General features: G+C 38.9%; 1 protein-coding gene across 2 annotated transcripts in view; it reads right to left on the reverse strand.

Annotated features, from left to right (window-relative positions):
* Nucleotides 1–7,252: 7,252 nt before the first annotated feature.
* The window catches only part of MYO5B (myosin VB), an 842,958-nt gene continuing 825,745 nt past the window's right edge, over nucleotides 7,253–24,465 (reverse strand). For both annotated transcript variants that reach the window (XM_069219220.1, XM_069219218.1), the window contains 2 exons: nucleotides 22,464–22,544; nucleotides 7,253–15,092 (listed from right to left, as the gene is read on the reverse strand). In XM_069219220.1, coding sequence (XP_069075321.1) covers nucleotides 14,940–15,092; nucleotides 22,464–22,544 — 234 coding nt within the window. In that variant the 3' untranslated portion in view covers nucleotides 7,253–14,939. The remainder of the gene's footprint in view (nucleotides 15,093–22,463; nucleotides 22,545–24,465) is intronic.

The following is a 24,465-nucleotide window of genomic DNA, read 5'->3' on the forward strand; positions in this document are numbered from 1 at the left end:
ATTCAGATTGGCAGAGTGTGCGATCGTTTCTAGACATTTAGATCCTGATGGTTGAATAAGCAACAGAGCGCGTGATTCATTCTTGGCACTTAACCCTTGTGTTTCAGATCGGCAGAGTTCGCAATCATTTCTAGGCATTGAAATCTTGATGCACAGTTTGAGATTAAAGTGTAGAATAATTTCTAAGCTATTGAATCTTGAAAGTCAAGACAGAGTATGACCTTGCATTATCATTCATGAGTCTATCGCAGTTTCTTCCTGAAAACAAATGTGTTCATTGATTACTGTTATAATGTAGTTGCTATTCCAAGGAATAACTTGAGACAGTTCAAGGTCTAGAGCATAAGATTTTATTCTAAAAAAACGCTCATATGAAAGTTTGCATAATCCTTTATTTTCCAGGTACCCAGAGCTAATAAGGTCATGATATAGGAAAGCTCTTGATCTTTCATGTTATCAGTATATAAATATTAGAAACAAAATTCATGAAAGTCAATGTGAATAATCTTGCTATTGTGTTCTTAACTTTTGCTTCCACAGGTCTCCTTCCCCGCTGTTCCCAACCTAAAACCCCATCCCCCATTTGGCCATTCTTTAACTCTGTGCTATAATAGCTAGTGGAGTTGGAGCTGCCAAGAGGTGCACATATTGGGAACAGGTGCAAACCCCGAAGATCCGTACTCCCTGACAGAATAGTGAGCCCACGAATGTTTAATCCTCCTAGTTTGCGCTGGGTTGTCAATATGGCCACATTGGATGAGTTAGTTAAAGTAATTACGCAGCTCCAATCGAATGCAGTAGCAGAGAGAGTGAGTCAGTTACAAGACAGAGTAGAAAAGTAGGAACAAGGTCCTCTGGGTGCGGGTTGGTTTGATCCTCCTTTTCAAGGTTCAGTAGAAAATCCTCCCACTAACATTTCCCTCAGCCATTCCTTTGGCTCCTCCAGAATGGTTTTCAGGTGATCCTCAGAAAGCACAATCCTTTTTGACTCAAGTAGAATTGCATTTCACCTGTCGACCAAACACCTTCCCTGATGCCCAATCCAGGGTGGTCTTCCTGCTATCCTATTTGACTGGAGACGGGCCACTTGGGCAATCCCTCTTGTGCGTAAAGACAGTCCCCTGCTTTATAATTGTAGAAACTTTGGCCGAGAATTTGAAAGTTTGTTTGATCGAAGAACAGTCACGTTATCCGCAGATCGAGAACTGCTAGAATTGCGACAAGGCAATAAAGACTTCGTTTCGTACTTGGCTAGCTTTAATCGGCTGATAGCAGAAACATCTTGCCCTGAAGAAAAGCAAGCAGCCCTGTTCTACCAAGGACTCAAAGATGAGTTAAAAGACATTCTTGCTCAGATAGATCCTCAACCCACGGATTGTCAAGATTTGATAAATCTTGTTTTAAGATTAGATCATCGTCTTTCTGAACGACAAGGAACACGCAAAAAGACTGAGAAACATTTCTGGCGTGTTCATGAACGCAGAGAATCACGAGTTCAGAAAGAGCATAATCATGAACCAATGGAAATTGGAACCATCAGACGGCCCATAACGAAAGAAGAAAAAGATCTACGTAGAAAGAACGGACACTGCCTGTACTGTGGTAGAAAGGGCCACTTCGCCAAAGAATGTTCAGTAAAACCAAAAAGCAAACACATCTCCACCAAGAAAGTGGTAGCAAATGTACAAATGGAGCCAGAAAACTAGAATACCCAAGATGTAAAGAAGGGTTGCTCTTGGGTGTAACCATGGACCCTTCACAGTCAAGGCATCTTAAATTAGACCTGGAAGTGCTAATAAAAAAGAAGAATTATCTAAAGAAAGCCTTAGTAGACTCCGGGGCTACTGGCAACTTTATTGATGCACAATTGGTTCAAACAGGGGGGATCCCATGTAAGAAGAAGAAAACACCTGAAATAGTAGAAGCCGTAGATGGAAAGCTCCTAGCTGGAGGTCCAGTGACTCTACAGACCATCCCTTTGTCTGTGATCTGCAAAGGGGGGAATCAAGATACAAAACACGTAGAAAAATTAATCTTTCATGTCATCCATGCTCCTCAGTATGGGATCATCCTTGGAATGCCCTGGTTAAGTTACATTAACCCTGTAATAGACTGGCAAAAAAGAAAAATCATGTTTTCTTCACCCATGTGTAAAGAAAAATGTCTCCAGATGAGAGTCACAGTTCCTTACAAAACTCACATAGCCACAGCCGCTGAAAAAAATGTAACGCTACCCAGGCAGCATTCATCCTTCCTAGACGTAGTTGATGAAAAAGAAGCAGAAACCTTGCCACCTCACAGAACATATGGCTGTCAAATTGATCTGACTCCTGGTGCCATCCTCCCTAGTTGTCGTGTGTACGCCCTGTCAGAACACGAAAACCAAAACCTAAGACAATACTTAGACCAATTTCTAGCTAATGGATTTATTCCACCCTCCAAGTCTCCTGCAGCATCTCCTCTTTTTTTTTGTCCCAAAGGCTAATGGGGATCTTCAAACCTGTATAGACTACAGAGGATTGAATAAAATCACAGTAAAAAACAAATATCTATTACCCTTGATTCCTGTCTTGTTGGATCAAGTTAAAAAGGCCAAAATCTACACCAAGTTAGACCTAAGAGGTGCTTACCACTTAGTCAGAATGAGAGAAGGTGACGAATGGAAAACTGCCTTTAAAATTCGATATGGTCTATTTGAATACACAGTCATGCCCTTTGGACTTTATAATGCACCAGCAGCGTTTCAGTTCTTTTTGAATGATGTCCTCAGATAATTTCTAGATATATTTGCAATAGTCTATATCGATGATATTCTAATCTATTCTGATAACGAAGTTGAACATGTACAACATGTCAAGAAGATTCTCACAGCTCTTCGAAAACATAATCTATATTGCAAATTAATTAAATATGAATTTCACGTTAACACTGTTGAATTTTTAGGGGTCATCCTTACCCCTAAAGGCATGGTCATGGCAGAGAGAAAAGTACAAGCAGTATCTGATTTGCCAATTTCAAAGACTGTTTGAGATGTTCAATGCTTGATCATTCATGTTATCAGTATATAAATATTAGAAACAAAGTTTATGAAAGTCAATGTGAATAATCGTGCTATTGTGTTCTTAACTTTTGCTTCCACAGGTCTCCTTCCCCGCTGTTCCCAACCTAAAACCCCATCCCCCACTTGGCCATTCTTTAACTCTGTGCTATAATAGCTAGTGGAGTTTGGAGCTGCCAAGAGGTGGACATATTGGGAATAGGCGCAAACCCCGAGGATCCGGACTCCCTGACAATGCGCTACAAACTTACACAGTGGAGTATAGCCAGTGAGTGGCCTATGTTGACTTTGTGTATATGTTGGAGCGCATAGCACAACTAAAGCGTCAGTATATGTGTGGCTTGGTTGGGGATGGTGCGTCTTGATTCAGGGCCTATGTGTCCCGATGCAATCCTTTAACATGCATTGAGTTTGTCCTGTGTGCCTCCCCCTTCTGCCATTTGTGGAGATCCAGAAATCCCCCCCTACAACTTACCCTGCATTTGTGGTGGTTCCTGGTAGTCTGCGCTGTCCTGCAATTCCAGTGACCAGCTACTCCGGGATGACGCTTGCAATCATGCCAGCGCTTCTTGACCTCTGTGACAGTCCTCTTCACATATGCAACGCTGTTGATTTTGTCCACTATTGCTTGCCATATTGCGTCTCTCTTACCAACTGGCAATTTGGGGGTGACAAAGAGCTGGTGTTGGTGTTTCATCATCTCTTTGACCAGGATGTCATGCTCCTCACTAAAGTGACACTTGCGCTTTCTCTTCCCTTTTTCCTGGGACTTTTCTGGAACCTCCTGGCTAGTACTTGGGTGATTGGGGTCTACCTGGGGTCTCTCCTGGCCTGATGATTCCATCTTCTCTTGCAATTGCACTCTTTCCTGCTTGGGCGTTTTGTTTTGACACTAATGTGGTAAAAAAATGACACTAACCCTTTTGACACGTTTACGTGTTGCAAAACACTCTAGCGCCACTTTTGCAGCATTAGCGTAATTTTTCCTTATGGCATGTCGCAGATGATAGCGTAATTTTTTTCATGCTAACCATTCCTTAGCGCCATCATGTGTCATTCCATAAATATGGCGCATGGATGGCGCTAAAAAATTACGCTAGCTCATTTAAAAAAAAATGACACACAACTGCACTAGCGCAGTTGCGCATCATTTTTCATAGATATGCCCCTTTGTGTGCTGTACAGTGCGACACACATGCAAAGTTAGAAAAATTTGGAGAGTTTTAAAATTTGCTCCACTGTTATGCCTGCCTTGAGAAGAAGTATTTTTTTGTGCAAATCATTTTCTTCCGTGATGCAAAGTAGAGAGTAACATTACTTTAGGCAACTTTCCAATGCAAATCATGATTTGCTCTGGTAAGAAAATCCCACTTCAACACTTTGTGCTGGGTTGGGGCAGTGTTAGTAAATCTTGATCCTAATTTATTAAATTAAGAATGCCTGTGATTTTGACAGACTAAGTGAAGAAACCCTAGATCACAGCTGAGGTGTTAGCTGAGGTTATCTCCTCATTCAGACTAAAATTCAATATGTATACTAATGATACACAAATTCTAATTGATGAAGACAGTTTTGGCATTGGTCTACGTTTATTTGAAGGAAAAGCTAGGATCGACAAAATAAATCCTTTACCTTACCATGAACAAATTGAAATCCTAAATTTTGGGACAAAAGCCCCCGTTATCTCTTCCAACTGGGCAGTGACATCGAAATCTTGCCTGCTCCTATCAAAACATTTTGTACTCTGGGAGTTATTTTTGACTTTGATCTCTTTATTACCCCACATTCCCAAGCAATAACTAAATACACATCGTCTCCTATACAGCATCTCCAAAATCTTCTTTTTACTCACTGTACGTCAAGATATCCTCCTTAGTGAAGTCATGCCCTGTCGAAAGTACTCAGTTGCACAGCACTTTTCCTCAACCCCCATCCTCTAACAAAACTGCAATTGGTTCACAATATAGCTATCTGAATCATCTTTGGCTCAAAAAATATTCTCACTTCTCCTATCATTCTAAATTAAACTGGCTACCAATCAAACAAAAATTGTATTCAATACCTTCTCCATCATCTGGAAGACACCATACCATAATACTCCAAAACAGCCCTTAAGACCTATTTACGAAGTCTAAACCTAGAAGGAAACTTCACTCCAACAAAGGCACTAAGCTATGCAGTACCAAATGGAAAAGAAAAAAAGTAGAAGGGAACCATTTCACTACAGCAAGAACTTAATTATAGAACGCGTAGCATCCCCAATGCAAAAAAGCCCCTACTCTATGGACTTTCAAAGTCCACTTGAAAAAAGCTCTTGATGAACGAACTGTCTCAGGATAGATACTGAAGTGCTTATCAGTTTGTATCTGTTCCTCTGGCATTCTGTGCTCTACATCTTGTGAAATGTACTCCCACTCTCTTCCTTCTGGTCTACCAGGCCCCTATTCCTTGAAACTAGATTGCTCTGGTATTTTTTATGCATGATAAATACAAATAGATAAATACAATCGCCTTAATCTTTTATTTACCTTACTGAACTTGATTTTAATAATCTAGGTTTCAAGCAAGCATTGTGTCCCCATACTCCTATTTTCAGAAATAGTAAGTAGGCTATGCATTATACTTGATTTATCTGGGCCCAGGTTAGCTATCACAGCATTCCCCCTCGTCCAGAGATTTCAGCATCCCAGTCTTAAGGACTTAACTAGGGAATTATTACTAAAGAAATACATTTTACCAAAGTGCAAGCACTTATTTAACAATAAAACAGTGTGAAGTGTAGCACCTCACCAGGATTTTCAACTAATGCATTGGCAGCGCCACTAGTACAACGTTTGACAAGGTATTTTGATTTTAAAAGTACCTATATGCATAGCAGTCCTGCTCTTCACACAATCTTGAACATATGCTATTTTTACAAAGCTGCACGGCTGCATGTGTAATTGATTTCATGAAAATATTCTGATATGATGGTCTTCCTGAACTTTAGATGGTCTTTAATAGTATATATTTGCACAGGAGAGGCATTCCAAAACTTGGTATGAGCATTAAAAATGTACAGCCTCCTGTCATCATCCTCTTTGTGTAAGTGATAAACAGTGGATATTCTAAATATGCCATCTTGGAATATATTGTGTAGTTCTGATGATGCAAAGTGGTCTGTGCTTGTAGTACACAAGATGGCGTCCTAGCTGCAGGTCTTGTGGATAGCCTATCCCTGGCAACCAATCCAATGACATTATTGCTAATGGAAAAACCCATTATGTGATGGGTGCATTCACACCCCAGGCAAATCTGAGACACTGCTGTGTCTTGTGCTCAGAAAATATACTTTTGAAACAACACATGCATTCAATGGCCATGATCCTGTGAATTTGTATTAATGGTTCTGTTGGATAACATGTTGTAGTTTTAAGTTCTTTAAATGTAAGAACAAATGCAAATTTTATAATCCAACATGACTACAGTGGAAAACACATTTAGCCATTATACATAGTGCTCTCCTGAAAAGACCAGCTGTAGGATGTGTGAAATAATGACAGCTTAATCAGTTGTTTATTCAAAAGTACATCATTTATTTATCTGACAAATTATTATCCACATCTCGATATTACAGTTTTTCTTGGATGTAAATTTCCTATAAACAAAGGTAGTTTAAATATTTGTTCAAAATGAAAAAAGAATACCCATCAGTCATATTTCATTTTTAATTATTGTATCTCACAAGAAAATACATCATCAATATTTTAATGTCATCTTTTCCAAAATCTATGAACATTTACACACTTACCAGAGACTTCAGTGATCCCCTGCAAACACCTGTTCAATCTGACCTAAAATGTGCTTATTTTGTTGCAAACAGATTGCTATAGATGCTACTTATTTTCAATTTTGTTGCTGTATTGTGGGAGGAAAACAAGTCTTTGTAAACTTAACAATTTACTAGTGTAAAACATACCAGGAAAAGTGATATGGTTAAATGTGTGGCCACAGGCACCGCCCTCTATTGAGACAGGTTACTATATTTGTGTACATAGGTCTAGTGTTGGTGAGTTCATATTTAACAAGCATAAAAATCTAGGTTAGTCCCAGAACCGACCAAATACTAAGGTACAATTTTGTATTTTTGGCAACAGTTTTGGTCTGCATAAATGAAAAATATGTAGGTGACAATGTCTATACACACATTATACATTGCATAAGTGGTCTAGATGGAAATCAAAATGGAAATATTCTGCATTATTTAATTGGCCAGGTGGAAGAGTACGCGAGCCATACCACAAAAAAGTATTTGGGTCATGCTGAATAGTCATTACTCTACATAAATATATAAAACAGAAATGTTTTATGTACAATATTTCTTATTTGAAGACACGTAGAAAGCACAACAATCTCTGAAATAAACTGTGAATGTTATATACCTTAAAAAAAATCCCCTCTTCGTTGGCTGTTCTTTGTGTCCTTTGTTGGACAAATGTGAATTGCATGTATTTCATACTTTCATAGCCTTTCAACCTTCAGACAAAATTAAGGGGCTAGAAGGGAAATGGTAAGAAAGTGTAGTATTGAGACTTTCTAGGCATTTGGTATTGGCACACAGTTGAAATCCATGTATCTACTGCACCATCCCAGCTAAATCTTTGAGGCTTAGCTTATTCTTAGGCTACACAAAACAGTGATTCTTTTCATTTGCAGTCAGAAATAGGCATTCAAATATCTGTAATCTATTCTTACAGAATACCACAAAACTATTTGGAGTGTGTCTTGCATGAATTATGAAGCATGGAGTAAGTGCATTGCAGTAGTGTAGAGTGTATGCGTAAGGTTGTGTACCCACATCTAGATGCCAAAAGTGGTAGCCATTTCTTATATCCCTTCCAGTTATAGATATGCACTTGTGGAAGAAAATTAACTACACCAGTGCCTCAAATGGCTCATTCTCTGCTTTTCACCAGCAATCTGGGCTCCAGTTCAGAAAATTCAGCTCTGAAGCAAATTAAGAAATGCCTTTACAAGCTTAGATTTACATGAGCTGTCTCATTTCGTTTTCACGAAGACTCAGTGCTCAGTGACACCTCAATATGCAGTTGCGTAAATCTTCATTAAATATATTTTGACATAAACATCTCTAAGATACTCCATCCATCCCAGCGTTTGCTCAGGTGCAAATTCATGTGAATTCAGTAAAAAACACAGCTGTTGTAAATAAAAGCAGTTCTGCTCCAGTTTGAATGCCGGTTAATCGAGCCCTTCCTGTAAACAGTCACAGAGCTTAACAATGATATAAAAAAAATCTCTGAGTACATAAAACGTGAGTTACATACAAGAACACTGTTCTCCCGCAAAGTAAATTTAGAGGAAAACAGACTAGGTGTTCTGTTTGTAAGTTTTCCTGATATAGGGGTAAATTGGTACATTTAACAGTGTACAATAGTTTTGCACTTTCACAACATTAACATCTTAATTGAATTGTTTTCCCCCACCTAGTGTGGTTACTTTGTCCTCTTCCATGATTGTTCTTATTGTTATGGCAATTGTATGTTAGTATTTGCAAGGGTGCCAAGGCTCCTTGACAGCAGTCGGACTGCTTGAGTTCTACATGAGGGATGGAGCAAGACCACATGACACATGCACACTATTAAAAAAATATTGTCTTATAGAGTACGCACATACAAACTCAAGGACAAATGATTGAAGTCGAAAAACAAGAGGTAATACTAAATCAAACGTATAAATATTATGTAATGTGTTTGATTTTAAATTACATTTTCTGTTTATTTGTTGATGAGAAGGCTCTTTGATAGAAGTCTTCACTTAAGAGTACGCACATACAAACTCAAGGACAAATGATTGAAGTCGAAAAACAAGAGGTAATACTAAATCAAACGTATAAATATTATGTAATGTGTTTGATTTTAAATTACATTTTCTGTTTATTTGTTGATGAGAAGGCTCTTTGATAGAAGTCTTCACTTAAACTAAAAAGGCACATTGCTGGACTGGCCTGTTGGGCATACAGGTAGATTGGCACTGCCAGATGGGCTAGCTTCAAAGGGCCAGTGGGACCAAAAAAAAGAAAAAAAACAGCCCACACGTTGGCCTTTTAAAGCTGGCCCATCTAGGAGTGCCAGACTAACCAATATGCCATTCAAAACGTAAAGGACAAGGTATGTCTGTACTTTTTAACTTCACAGAGGACTCGAGAACTAGAAATTTTAAACACCTTCGTACTAAAACATAAAGTTGAGGCCATGTTAACTATGCTCAATTTTACAAACCAAACTAGGATGGGCCCCATATTAAATCTAAATCCATTTATATGCCTGTTTAATTTAGGACACTATTCTAAATATCTGGTTGCCAAGTAATATCCTGGTAGTTACTGTCATGTCTTATAGCCTTGTCATTGTTGTTGTAGATCGCACTACTTGAACACAGGACCCTCTGAGACTGTTCTATAAGAGTCATAGCATAAAAGATGCCAAAACACTTCACTGAGGAATTTCCAAGTCTTCCTGTGGCAAACATGTTTTAATCCACTATGAAATTCTATAAGAATCACCGTGAAAAAATTGCACTTGGCATTAATTAATAGTATAAATAATGTTAGTCTCAATTTATTGGGCACTCAAACACAAAAATATCATCCAGGCACTAACAAGACTGAATAAAATGCAGTTGGAAAACAAAGGGCAGTGATGTATCTGCTTCAGAGAGAGCAGAAGCCGAGGATGACAAAAGGCCTTGTCACAACTGTGAACATCTTGATAACTAGTTAGCTTTTGCATTTGAAGCTGCAGACTCTCATATTATCTGGCTGCAAAGTACAGGAGCGACCTGCTTAGATATGCTTGATGTTTGTTGCAGAGATTAACAAACTATTACAAGAGTGCAGATTGAATGGATTTTTGTAATTGGCATATACATTTACATTTATTTTTCAGTTACATCATTAGGGTCAAACTTCACCTTCCTGCTCTTTGCTTTTTGAAAGTTTGATACTAAGAACAACATCCCATAGTAGGGGCAGCTGCATTTTCAAGAGTAAGTTTTGTGAGACAAACCCCGTACCTTATTGGTCTACTATGATTAAAAAAAGAACATCCCAAAGGAGTGAAACCAGTTTTAATACAAACGTTAAGCTTGAAGCTCAAGTATATTCCAAATGCACCTACAAGATGAGAAATAATGGTTTGTCAGAAACAGAGGCTTATTTACAACCCCCTTCGCACCGCCAGTGCGTCACTTATTTCCATCTAAAAAGTGAGGCACCGGAGGAGCTTGTAAATAAGCCCCATCGTGTTAATTAAATCAGGCCTCCATGCAGTCACACCTAGTTTAGTCCATTATTGAGAGAGAAGTATGATTGGGATTTTTAGGTCCAGATTTACTAACACTTTGCATCAGGTTTGCATCATAAAGTGGCACAAACCGGTACAGAGTGTTGAATTGGGATTTACTTTAGGGCTACTGGGAAGGAGCTACACTACAGTACACTTTTTCATAAAGCACAGATAGAAAGGGGTCTGCAACAAAACACCTGGGACTAACTTTAGACCAATATGTAATTTAGCTATATATGGGCCTCCTAATTCAGTCACAGCGTCTTTAATTGCAGTAATGCTTGCATCAGGAGTCCTTAGAGCTGGCTGTCTAGTTTGAAGTATACGCTTTTGTGATATGGTACGTGCAAAAAACCCACGTGCAGGGTTTGCATATTCAAAGCACTAGAGAAAACTAAACAAATCTTGATGATACCACCAGAAATAAGGATGCCACTGCCTTGCAGCATGTTTAGTATATTAAATAAATATAATATGAATAAAACTTATATTTAAGGACTTTTGGCACTAAATCTGCTGAAGCTAAAACTATAACAACCTCTCCCCCAAACACATAGTATTCCTGTTTTTATGCCTTCAATGCGCCCAAAGGCAGCTTCCACCATCACTACTGAAGTAATAAATTTCCACCCTACGCCCAAATGTATCTGAGTACTAATATCCACTTTTTCCGAATAGAAAATAGGCTAAACACTTCAAATTCAAATGAATAAATTTTTCTGAATCCACATACAATATCAACACAGAGTTTGACCAAAACACAGGACTGAATGGAATGCAAATCGAGTTCTAATAATATGGAGTCAAAAGGAATACTTTATATTGGATCAGTGCTACATTGACCAACAACTGAGCAGTAGGCCACCTAAATAAAAAATGTTTATATTTATGCTCAGAAGACGGGTGGAGGTGAGGGAGAGTCTATCAAACAAGATTTATTTTGCTCTTAATAATTATCGAGTGCTGCACCTTAAGCTTCCAGAGCTCATCCTGAACATTAGTTGACTCCTGGATGCTACCTATAAAAACACCCAGGGTAAGAAATGGAAAATACAATAATATGCATATGCTAAGTGATTTAAAGAGACCTTAAAACAATGACAAAAACAGTTTACAGTCATTTGTTTTAATGATAAAAGTGATCAGGAAATATTTCACAATGCTGCCAGAGATATATCAAAAACATATTAATTATATCTCAGGTTGTACCTCTTTGTAAAGCTTTGTACTGTGAAAGGATTCCTTCTGCCTGAAAAAAACAAAATCAGAGTCTAGAATAATGTAGCTCATAATACACATTAATATAAGCTAACTGAGTGGGTTACCCACCTACCTCCGACATCAGTATGCAATCTATAGTAGCATTTTAGAATTCTGGTGGGTCAGCTAAAGGCCACATTGTTAGTTACCTGAATACAGGTGCAGATATCCTGTAGGGCCAGGATCTCAGATTCTACCTAGTATTGCTGCACCTATATCCGAGGATTACTTCCACTGCGTTCAAATCTTTATGTTTTTGCTCCTCTGTGGGAAAAAAACAGCTGCAAATATGCACACATTTAACACCTGCTTGGAGGGGTGATTTCATTTTTGTAGTGGAGGTGCTATCGAGCAGGAGAGTGGGGTGTAACAGAGCAGGGGGGGGGGAGCATGTTTGCTACTTTACAGAGAGTATGTCATCCAAGAACAGCAGCTGGCCACAGCTCATGATACTCTGTACACAGTGTTTCCGGGCCTCAAATTGTCAGGTCCGGAGTTTACAGACATGAAAATCCTGGACCCGAAGACACCAAAAATTAAGAATGGCATGCAGCTGTATCTCCCCTGATAATGTGGGCTAAGTCATTTATCCATCCAAGGCCGATATAAAGTATACCCTACTGTAGGGATAATATTAATCCCTTTTATTTATTGCATTCTAAACCCTCAATTCTATGTTAATAAGCAGTCAATAAATAATATATTATTACATATAGAAATACTACTATGATTACAGGGCATGCTTGTGAAGACTATAAGGTGAAACACTCGAGGTCGGTAGAAGTTTGTGCTTCATTTGCTGACTTTCTTACTTATTTTAATGGCATTTGAAGTAACTCTTTGGCTCACTGATCCTCTTTAATAAAGTTAGTAAAACAGAAATGTGATTTTTGTGTTAGAATAATCTTTGATAATGCACTCATACAGTTCAGAGGCAGCTGTTTTTAAGCGCTAAACTGAGTATACAAATCCACCAAAATCTTCAAGGAAAGGACTGTAAGTAAATTGGCAAAACACCCAATATGATTAACAGTACAAACAGCTGTTTGTGGAACTGGAGCTTGATTTATGTTTCTGATTACTATCTCCCAAGAACAAATTAGGATATATATTTTTTTAGCCATAGACATGTTCACTTGTAAGGCATCTTCAGAAGGTGGAACAGGACTAAGTCATATAGGAAACTAGGTTCTTGAAGGGAATTTATTTGCCAAAGCTTTTCTTTTGTAGAACCTCTAGTGGCCAGTCACACATTATTTGTACTGGATCCATCTGCTGCTGTTTCATGGGGGAACAACATCTTTGAACTGTTGATTGGTATTATACGATTTTATTACAAATGGCCTGCAAAATTACAAACACTGTGGAAGGTTATTTGCACAGTGTTCAGAATTGTAAGTTATGCAGACATTATCACACACAGTAATTATTTGGTGTGATCAAATCTGAGCCCTGGAGTTAAGTTTTGGCAAACCTTCAACAGGTAAAGCTGGAATTTAACACTGGAAAAATGCCCTGTAATTACTAGAGCATGGATAATTTGGCATAGTAAATGCCAAAATCTGCATGTTATTCCCTAAAACATGTAATAGGTGACATTTATCACATCAAATGAATTCCAATCCTCAAGGGGTTGCTGCCTCATATGACACAATTGGATCTGATCAAAGATATTTAGAATTTGAGAACTGTAGCTTCCACCAGTTTCATAAGAATACATTATGCAATGAAGTAAATGCTGATGCAATTTAGCATTTTGTGACACAGCGTCTGATACTTGCTATAACTCCTAAATATGTTTTTTCTTTTACTCTTTTTTAGCTAGAATCCCCTTTTTTTAGTATTCCTTATTAACATGTTCTAAGATATTATACACAGGTTTTAGACTTAATTATTTATTTTCATAGCTGACTGATGGAAAATATAATAATTTAAAATTACAGAATGATTCTGCTGTCTGGTTCCACCAATTTGGGCCTTGGACATAGAACCCACAAATCTAGAATGTCCAGTTACGATTGTTTTGTGATTAACTTTGCATCTAATAGTCAGGATCACTGTAATAGTGCTACCATGCCAACCAGTCTTTGCATGAAAGGCTAGTCAACCTCATTTTTGTTTTTTCACATTGTTTATTTCAATATTGTATAAAAATAATTAGCATTTATTTAAAAACAGCAGATATGGAAATGCAGTGCAGAGTGTGTTGGATGTTTCTCAAACTTTTCTTACATTTTTCACTTCTGTTACTACTAATTTATTAAAGTATTTAAGTGATCCTACGTAGCAAATTGCCTGACATCAGAGGGGGTGAGTGATTAATAGCAGTGCAAAGTACATTTGTGTCTATTATTTACAACATGGTTAGAAACTGACGAACACTCTGGTATTAGTTTGCATGAACCACCCACCGCAGTCAGAATGTTTGAGTATCATGTAATGAGTTATTTGAGTAATAGAAGATTGCTACTTTTCCCATTGCAGGCGCTTCCAAAAACTGATGCTGAAAATGCTCCTTCACCCCAACTCGTTCACTCTGAGCTAGGCGAAAAAGAGTATTTGGAGAGAACTCTAAAATTATGAGGACAAGGAACTAAAAAACAATTATACATGGGTAAAAGATATTAGGGTATGCAGCAGTATCAACTGGGTACCCAGCCAGTGAACACAATATGCTAACAGGCCTCTGGTAAATATTACCAACTTCAAAGTCCACAAGTCCAAGTTTTCCAAAAGACGTACTAGCCTCATTGAATGCCATGTTCAGCGGATCCAACTCTGCCGCCCTTCTGGTATACATCTGAAGTGAATCACACCTGAAATCCAGATTCAAACCTATGTGCAATAGCAACAGTGTAAAGGCTCATTTGAACACTACTCCTGGGTGTTAATATAGATCATTAGAACATGGCTATAGTTACTTAGTACAACCTACTAAATATAGCTGATGTTCCAAATCTCTAATATATTCAGATTTTGTACAGGAAGTCCATCATAGGAAAATAGTCATCCTTCAACTGCAGAGCAAGTTCTGTAATAATAGTTAACATACAATATCATAGAGTTTATTAGGTAAAATATATCAAGTGGGTGTTTCCTATTTTCAGCTGTATGATACAAAATTAGTTATAAGTTCAGTCCCTTGCTCAGCTGCACAATACAGTTTAGTACTGACTGATAACTCTCTACTGCTTCTTGAACAATCAATTTTGGTCCACATGCAGATGGATATTGAAGCCCCAGGTTATCCTAGATTTTATCTGATAACTGATGCACCTTCATACTTTATTCAAAAAGTCCAGGCTGAGAGAAGCTGGGATGTGAATAGAGTCCATTGTGATTGATGAGGGGTTGAATGGAAATAGAACAGGGAACATGTACTTAAAGTCTAACAGTAGATTCGGCGGGTCATTTCGATCTTGCAAATGTGCCTAGAAAGGAAAGATAAAATATTTGTGAGCAATGATAAATATTTGCATGTTTTACGCATTGGTTGTTCAATATTAAACATCAAGGAAATCTTGTCTTCCTAAAAAATGTGGCCAGATTCTCAAAGCTTTCTCAACAGCGAAGTCAAATATATTCTATGCATGCAAAGTTGGTTCTCAAAGCCAGTTTTGCAATCAGAGGTTTCATTTATGAAGGGTGAGGGTGGGCGGGGGATAATTTCACTAGATCAATTGTTTTTCTCTCCTTTATTCCATTTTCCCTTTTTTCGAAAATAATCAATATTTCATCGTTATTTTAGAAAATGTACCACTTAAACATAAAATAATATGGTGCACATATAGGGGTGGTGTTGTGGGCAGATTTACAAATTATTTATGCAGTGCAGCAAACAAATTTGCTGCACTGCATTGTTCAAGGAGGAAAACACAGTGCAGAGCCATGTCTATTAGGCCTGGCCTGCTACTGCTGTCATTATATGCGATGGCACTCTAAAACACTGCACTGTGTGATGCACAGCCTTGCAGAGGTCAGTGTGTGCTGTCTAGCATTAGTTTTGTACTGCAAGCATACCCTTCCAGTACAAATTCATATGTCTAGACAAATGAATGAAATGAAAAATATGTTTTTTTTTAATTGTTTTGCGAAATTAAGCACCTGCTTCAAGGAGGCAGTATTTGTTTGATGCAAAGCCTGGTCAAGCTATCACCAAAACCTAAGGATTTGTGCTGATAAATGCAAGCATTACCCCAGTAACGCCCTCTTGATGCAAAGAGCCACAAAGCAATGTGAAATACATTTTGCTCTGAGGAAAGGGCACATTCCCAGCTCACAATGTCCTTTGCCATGGAAAGTAAATACTGTGTACCACTTTTGGGCACTTTGTGCTGGTGAATGGCCTTAGAAAAACTGGTCCCAAGTGTCTTCCAAAACAATGTCCAAAACAGTGCCCAAATGCAAATACTAACTTCCACAAGGCAGTGATTTTGTACCATCTATAGGAAGGGGGGGGGGGGGGGGGGCGGAGGATCAAAATAACTCCCCAACACACCATGCCATAAAATGCTTCTGGTGCATCACCTGCGTCTGCCTTTCAATTGTCAGTGTGAGGTATATTGTCCTTCCCGTATGAAGCTGAGCCCTCTTAGAAGCCAGAGGTAATCTCATAGATCACTCATTTCTGTTAGTTGGTGAACTAAGGGCCATCCAAATCAAGTGCCTTCCTTGCTGATGGAGATCATAAGTTATCTTTGCCAGCACAAGAGTTTGACAGAAGCTGTGTCAAATTTGTTAGGAACAGTGTTTCAGTTTTCTTTTTTACTGGGCACTGCAATGAGCCGTTTAGCCCCCCATCACGCGATACATAAATATTCTCTGAAACTTTGCACACAGTCCTGGTAAAGTAAACCAAGGATTTGTCACTACAGGGCCATCTAAACTTTGCTGCTCTCCTATTTGCCTTTCCCTATTTCCCTTCCAAGTTCTCTTTCCTATGTCTCCTGCTCTCCTGATAGTAACAGAGTTGGTTGACCCTTCTCTCACCTAAAATGGAATGCTGCCTGAGCCTTCAAATGATCCCATATACTCTTCTAATGGGCTAAGAGATTGAGTTTCAGCTCTTTTGTTAAGTGGGTTTTAAGATGCAGTACCAAACCTACAGGTTTGGTACAGCACTGACGTTAAATTCTCTTGTACACTTTTCATATGTTTCATTACATCTCTCTGCAAACATATCTCGCAGAACCCCGTCTCGCTACACCACAAATCAATCTCCCATCATCGCTGGGAATAAACTTGGGTTGACATTGTGTAGTATATATGGTGGTGGGAAAGTGGCAAGCCCTTTCTTCATGTTAACGGCCCCATGCTTTTAGTGCGGTCTTGATAACCTCTGATAGGTAAAGGTTATGAGGACATATGTCCCTTGTAAGCCATGGAACATCCCAAAGAATTTTTCTCAACAGAGCTTCCAAGAAATAACACATGCCTGTCATTTGATAGCTATGCAGTGATTTTAGCTGCAAGCGAGGCCAATTTGCATTATGCCATTTCCCACATTTATGGTAAGCCTGATGCCTGGATACTTAATATGGTACTGTGCCCACTGGAAAGGTGCCAAAACAATACCCCTTCAAGCTCTGCACATATTTCCTTAACGGTTGGGGAATAGGTTTTGCTTTGAGAAGGAGAACAACAAATCATCTGCAAAAAGCCTGATTTTATGTTCCTTAGTAATAAATCGTATCGGCCACACATCAGGAGCAGAGCGCATTTTAATAGCTACAGGTTTGATGGTGAAAGCATATATGAGGACATCCTTGCATAGTTCTAGACTGGAGAGCTCCCTCTCGATGGTAAGGCATTAACCCTGACCCTTTCTTTTGAAGGACAATATCTCAATCCAGTAAGTTCGCTATTACCGTATGAAACGCTTTCTCTACATTCAGGGCATTGAGGAGAACTGGGACTTTTTTCTGTTGTCACATTTCTACTAGGTGAGTACCTATACTTATATTTTGCTATGCCCCGGCCTCCTCCAAACGAATCCTACTTGGTCCAGTTCTTTATCCTTTTTGACAGCACTTTGGAGAAAATCTTACATTGGGCAATGTGGCAAGTCAGTAGGACCTGCAGTCTTCACTGTCCTTTCCTGGGTTTGGGATTAAAGAGAATTTGGCTTCATGCTTCAATGGGGGTCATGGCGTCAGTTTGCACAACGAAGTTAAACAATAAAGTCAATGCCCCCGGCAAAGGTTTTTAAAAACCAAGGAAGTAAACCCTTCTGGGCTTGTGGACTTGTTTGGTTAAATATCTCGAAAATCTGTCAGTATCTCCCGAGTATTAAAGGTTTGTCTAATTCTGCCTGCCACTCTGGAGGCAGGACCGTCATCAGCAAAGAGTCCAAAAACAAAAATTTCTGACTTATTGCTCCACATTCCTAGTGTAAAGCTGGTAGAAGGGAGAAAACACTCCTTTTAATTATTTCTTGAGACTCCTGTGGGCATATTTATCAAGGTTTTGCACCTGTGGGAAGTCACAAAAAGTGGCACAAACAGGCTCAAAGTCTTGATAAAATATTTTATTTTCAGCACAAAACTTTCCTGTGTGCTGAAAAGTTGTCTAAAAGTAACGCAAATAGCACTTTGCACTATTTTCCGTTACCTTGAATAGAGGAGGCTTTACAAGCGTGGAACTTGGGTGTTCTCATGCTACCACCCATGGTTTTTGATGCAAAGCCCTATCTACTAACATTTGCAAACAGGGCTTTGAGCCAAACAAATTACACCTTTTTGAGGTAGATGCAAAGCAGAAGAAAAATTATGTTTCTTCAAAATTTTCATGTATTTTGCATTGTTCAGCACACATACAAAGTGGGAATATTTTTCAAGGATGTCTAAGTCATAGTATTTGGTCCTGGAAGGGTACCATTCCAGTACTAACCCTAAGGTACACATCACACTTTCAGTTCTGCACTATGACACCAAGGTATGTGTGTGGCAGTACGCAACCTAATAGTGCCCCATGACTTGGGAAGAGAGCAGCAGTGCCATGTCTTAGCAGTAATTTTGGTTGTTGTGCTGCATTCCGTGAAATATTAGGAAATTTGCCCCCAGATTTCTATCAGAAGTTCTTAGGCTGGCTGCAAACATCCCTCATAATCTCATAGACTCAATGTTAAAAACCCATCTGCCTTTTTGCCCCTCTCATTGAATGCCTGTTTCAATTCAAAAGCCAATTACTTTTTGTTAGTCCTAAGTACATTGAGTTAGCACTTTATGTAGGCTACATTCTTGTGTACTAATGTAGATCGTGTCCCCTTTTTCTCCTTATTAGCTTTCCCAAGCTCTATGGTGAGCTGAACCTCCAGGATTGTTTCCCTTTGTGTGCCCTCTCCACATCACTCACCTACTCATTTTTGCCTTGAATGCACCCGAATGTACTTTTGTGGACGTACCCTGACTTCTATTTTTCCTGATGTAATGTTGAATTCCCAGGTGCAATTCAGCCCTATCGATAGGGTGCCTAAATAACGCATTGTATAGTTTCCATAGACCTCTTGGCGTCATAACCATTCCAACACTATGTGGACTTTGTCTGAAATTGAGAATTCTGACATTTCAGCTCGATGAAGCTCCGGTAACTATGACCTAAACAGAAACACATAATCGACTCTACTATAAGACCTACATACCTGTGAAAAAAACTGAAATATTGATTCTCTTTGTGTATGTCTCTAGAAATTCCTAGAATCCCTTTTATGTCCTGGACGCAATAGCGTGCACCCAGCAGATGAACAGAAAAAACAAATCATTAACAAGAACCCACTAACTAGATTGCAAGCGTATGTGGCCCTAATCTCATGCCTCTGTAGGGCATTAGTTATGGTCCATGTTGCTGAAGGAGTACTTACAGTCACTGGTTCACGTATTTTACAGTTTACACATTCTTAGCAGTTTCCCTCCTTGAGAAATTTCCAGGCTGTCCCTTGGCTTAGAGCGACTTGCCATCAATGACTTCTACATCTCTACTATCAGTAAGCAGCATTTACCATCCAAGGCCACCTACTTCTCTTCACTCCTAACCAGCTACTGCAAGGCAGACTGTCTCTATAACCTTTCCGTTGAATGTTTGTCTTGTTCTCAGAGTAAGGTCACATATACCATTGTACATCAAAGTGTGGAGTTGTGCTAATCTCTTTAGCTGGGAGTCAAGCTAAATGTTTCTCCTAAAGGTCTCCCTCCATAGCTTAGTGACCTGCTGTTTTCCTCCTCTCCATTACAGCTCCTTTCACAGCTAACCATATTTTCACTTTCTGTACATTCCTGCAAGTTATAAATTGAAGTGTTATTGCATTATAACCTGTTTTCAAAGATCGTCATATTTGACAAGCAGCTCCTTGGTTCTAGATGAAAGATATTTGTTGCAGCAAACCGATCCACTTCCACTAAGGTATGCATCAGACTCTCTGCGAACTCCAGCCTCAGGGATACACCATGGGTATCTGCTTTCATCTCAGCAAAATTGCATTCAATTTTAGACCTAAAATTTATGAGCCTATCCATCTGTGATTTCTAAAACTCCAATTTCAATTCTGTTAAGGAAGGGTTTCAAGTCATCCTTAGAATCCAGTGTCTTTAGTGTCTCCTTGTTACAAGTAGGATTATTACCTTGCCAAAGTTGCCCCGCTGGACTGAGGAAAGTGTGTATGCCTCCTTGAGTGGATTTTCAGAAAGACTGACAAATAAGTGAAAGCAGTTTTCAACCTCAAAAGTCAGCTTCCTCATCAGGTGGATTGACGTAGGCCCTCTGTTGATTCTTATGAGGCCCTCCTGTGGTGCCTTAGCCCATCACAGAAGCTTTAAGGACACCCAGCTCAGAGCAGCAGCCATGAGGGTCCTTCTTGTTAGGCACCACTACCACTCAGTTCCCTCCTTGTCCAACCACTCGACTAAAAATAACAGACCAGATGAGCCAAAATCCAGATCTTCCATGTCAGTCCATACTTTGGCACTATTCAGTCTGGGTGTGGGGCTGGCACAAGGGAAGAGCACTGCGATTTACAGTATACGGCACCTATCTCTGGACTAATGGATCAGATCTTCACAAAGCCACTCCTATGTCTCTTAGCTGAAAGTTATAGCCTCTTTTTCTTTCTGCTTTAACCATTTGTATTGTGGTAAAGGCAATTACCAAAATAATTAATAAAGACTAAGATTGGATGAGCCTCACTCTTATACTAAAGATTTACGATTTATCTATCAGTCCCTTTTTCCTTTTTGCCAGTACGCTTAAACATGTTGTGCATTCCAGTAGCTGTACGCTATGTTGCTCAGCAGATTGCAATATTCCAACTCTTTTATATGTCTGATTTATCTTGCTCATTTGACCTGCTACAATCTAGAACCAAGGAAAATAAAAACTATCGGCTTCGGACAGTCCACCCAACTCAATCCTCATAACCAGAGTTCTCTACTCCCCCAACTATTAAAAACCGTCCAGCAACTGCCGCTCCCTGCCATTAAATGGTATCTCTCTTACTGTGCGCACACAGCTTGATTGACAGCACTTTCTGTGCTCCCAAATTCACCAGGTATATATAAAATGCTAGCTTCGGGCACAAATGGCAGATTGTAAGTCAAAAAATCAGATGCCCACAGATTAAATTTATTGTTGTGGCAATTCCACACTAATTGTGGATATTAGCTAGTTCTAAGTTTAAGGTGACGAGTGGGAGCTCAGTTTTGAGAAACCTTTCCAGCTGAGGGGTCACACTCATACTAAACTTCAGTGCTAAAGAAAACTGCATCATGTCTTCAAATTAGATGTTAAAAATGTCTTTACTCTTTCCTATTCACATGGTTATTGAATAAGAGATTTCTATGCTTGGATTTGTTTTCCATGTCAAGAAAAATGGCGACTTAATCCTAACACTGAACTATTGTAAAGCCTGCCTGCAGGGAATTTGCCAGTTAGCCTATGTACTTGTTTTATTTTGCACCAGGATGTCACCTTATGGCGAGCTCAGATCCCTTGGGAACACAATTGCAAAAGGTTGAGAATAAAGATCTTTCATTTCATGTTAGGTGTGAGAATTTGAGACATTAGGATAATGTTCAGCCATCCAAAGAATCAATTGTTGATTAATAGTGCATGGTCCCCATACACAGGAATAGCAAAGTTAGTAGTATGGGAGAAGATTGGGGTTAGAGACGCAAGAACTGGGAATCTCATAGTTAATCCCCAGCTTGGTCCGGTCATATAAGCTTGCATGAAAAAAAAAATCATCTATATATGCAATTGTCGAAACAGTTTAAATTAGTTTAGGGATGAGCGTAAGTGTTGGGCCAACAGAAAAAAATCTATGATTGCGATACATTTCAGTGTACACGTTATTTGACTTTTGGAAATCACAACATTTAGCAAATTTACAGAAGTTATAGGTGTAAGCCTACATCTTTTAAAGGGACATTTTCTATCTGTAACTGGTAAATACTAAATTGTTGGAAGTGATAACAGTTAGTGTAAAACAAATTGACTATGTTGAGGCTCTGATACCCTGACAGGTAGAAATAAAAAAGTACATACTGTTATCTTGTATTACCTTCAGGAACATTAAACAAGTCAATCAATAGTAGTTATACAGAGAAGAACTGCTAAGCTGCTTGGTAAATCCTAATTATACAGAATTACATAAGAACCAGCAGCATGGTTAAACAGGAGATACATGGTAAAATTAGATAAGAAATATAAAGGTCAAGCACATAATATTTTAAACTAGGCCTAAAATAAAGTTTACAGTTTCTTTATCTAAACATATCCATCTTTTCTCCTTATTTAATCTATACGAAACTCACCTGAATATTTCTGATGAAGGCGACTGTTACTCGTTCTTCAAACTCGTTTAGCGGCGTGTAAAGATTAAGTATCTTTACAATCTGTGGGAGATAATGACAACAACATGAATCTGGCAACTTTGAACGTCTACACAAAGGACTTGATTCACAAAGCCAAGCGGTGAAAGCAGAAATCTACTTCTGTAGGGTTACTCTTACATTTGGAGTATGTTCACAAAAAGGATACCTGAAAATTTTACCTGAAAATCTATGACTTTGGGAGAAATCCAACTGTACTCTAATGCACAAGATCTACTCTTCTGGAAATTCTCTTCATTTTATTTCCTCTATATGGAAAAACGCTGTCCCAGTAGAGAACTCCTTCCTCTGCACCTTGACATAAAATGAGGTGCTTCTTCTCTTTCACATCATGAAAAACACTTACTCCTGCCTTTCACATGAGTGTGTTTGCATGCATGGGAAACAATAATCTGCCCTGGAATATCCACATTCCCACTTTACAAGAATAAAAACCAATGAATCCTTTTCAGTGAATCAGGAAGCAGACTTTAGTCTCACAAGTTGCTTTTTTTGTATATCTATGTGTAACATAGGACAACTATTGGCCTTATGAACTCATATTCCAAATAAGAAATTGTAAATTGCAAATAATAACAATTCACAATTTGGATTTATAATTTGGAATGCACTAAAGTATATTAAAAAAAAGTGGTCACAATTTGCACACTGACTTCTATCAAACGCATTGGTATTTGCGAATTAACATATGCATTAATAGGTTGGTACACAAAATGCAGAATTGAAGTGGGTCGGATATGACTGACCTCATTAATATGCATGCAGTAGGTTGCAAATTGCAGCTCACTACTATTGGTTTGGTGGACTGCTGGGGTCAGCAGACCACAATGACTGTGATGGCTTTTAAACAAAATAATATTTTTTTAAACGCAGCCTGTTTAAGAAAAAGGAAAACATGACGGGTTTTAAAAAAACGAAACATTTTACAACCAATTTTTTTAAGAATAGGCAGTGGTCCCAGGGACCACTTCTGCTCCTAAAAAATGTTTTTGTCCACATTGGGGACCCATTCCCGTTTGCGAATGGTTACCAACTCCTTTTGACTTGGTGGGAAAATATTAATGTTTTCCAACCAGATTTCAAATGCAAAAGCTTAATATATGACTTACGGAATCAGTATTTGGTGCACTACAGCATTTACACCCGCTCTATTATGAGATGGCGCCAATGTTGTAGGCCGTTCCATGCTAGTCCAGCAGGTAAAAACACAGTTTCCGTCCACTGATCCAGCGGGGAACTCTTACTGGGGCCCGCGGGAAGGCGGCCGCACTGGCGGCAATCTGACCAGTGGGACTTTGGTGGAAGGTGTAAACCGTCCGCCGAAGTCATAATGATCCCGTAAATCCTGTGGAAGGGATTGAACAGATAGCGAACTGGAAGATGCTTTCATTTATGGAAAACACTACCATACTATAATGCCTAAAGCAAAAGCAAACAAATTTGTGATGCGAAGAAAATCTAAAACTTTACAAAAAGCCTGTAGGTTACAGGGTAACTTTTAAAACGTTGAATGAAATGGATGAAAAGAGGAAATACAAACGTGGCTCCTAATCAAAGAAATTAAGGACACTTGCTCTAAATTTACATAAATAAATAAATTTAATTTATATAAATCTATACTGAGAAGCAGTGGAATGAACAAGTTACTGACCTGCAGACACGCTGCTTCTGGTGGAAACTTTAACCACAAATTGCCCACCTTACAGATATTCCTAGGAGCCAGACAGGATCTGCAAATCCTTGCAGTAAATACTGTGCATCAGCTTCAGCCTCCATCAAGACCCTGTCTTATCTTGTGATACGATGACAAGGAGCAGCAGACAGGTGTCACCTCTGCAAGCTGATTTCAATGTATTCATTGGTCCCTTGAATGCCCTCAGACATGAAGCATGGCTGACAGATGAAGAATCTAACTTGACAGTGT

This window comes from Pleurodeles waltl, chromosome 1_1 (genome assembly GCF_031143425.1).
Source record: "Pleurodeles waltl isolate 20211129_DDA chromosome 1_1, aPleWal1.hap1.20221129, whole genome shotgun sequence".
Classification (NCBI taxonomy): Eukaryota; Metazoa; Chordata; class Amphibia; order Caudata; family Salamandridae; genus Pleurodeles; species Pleurodeles waltl.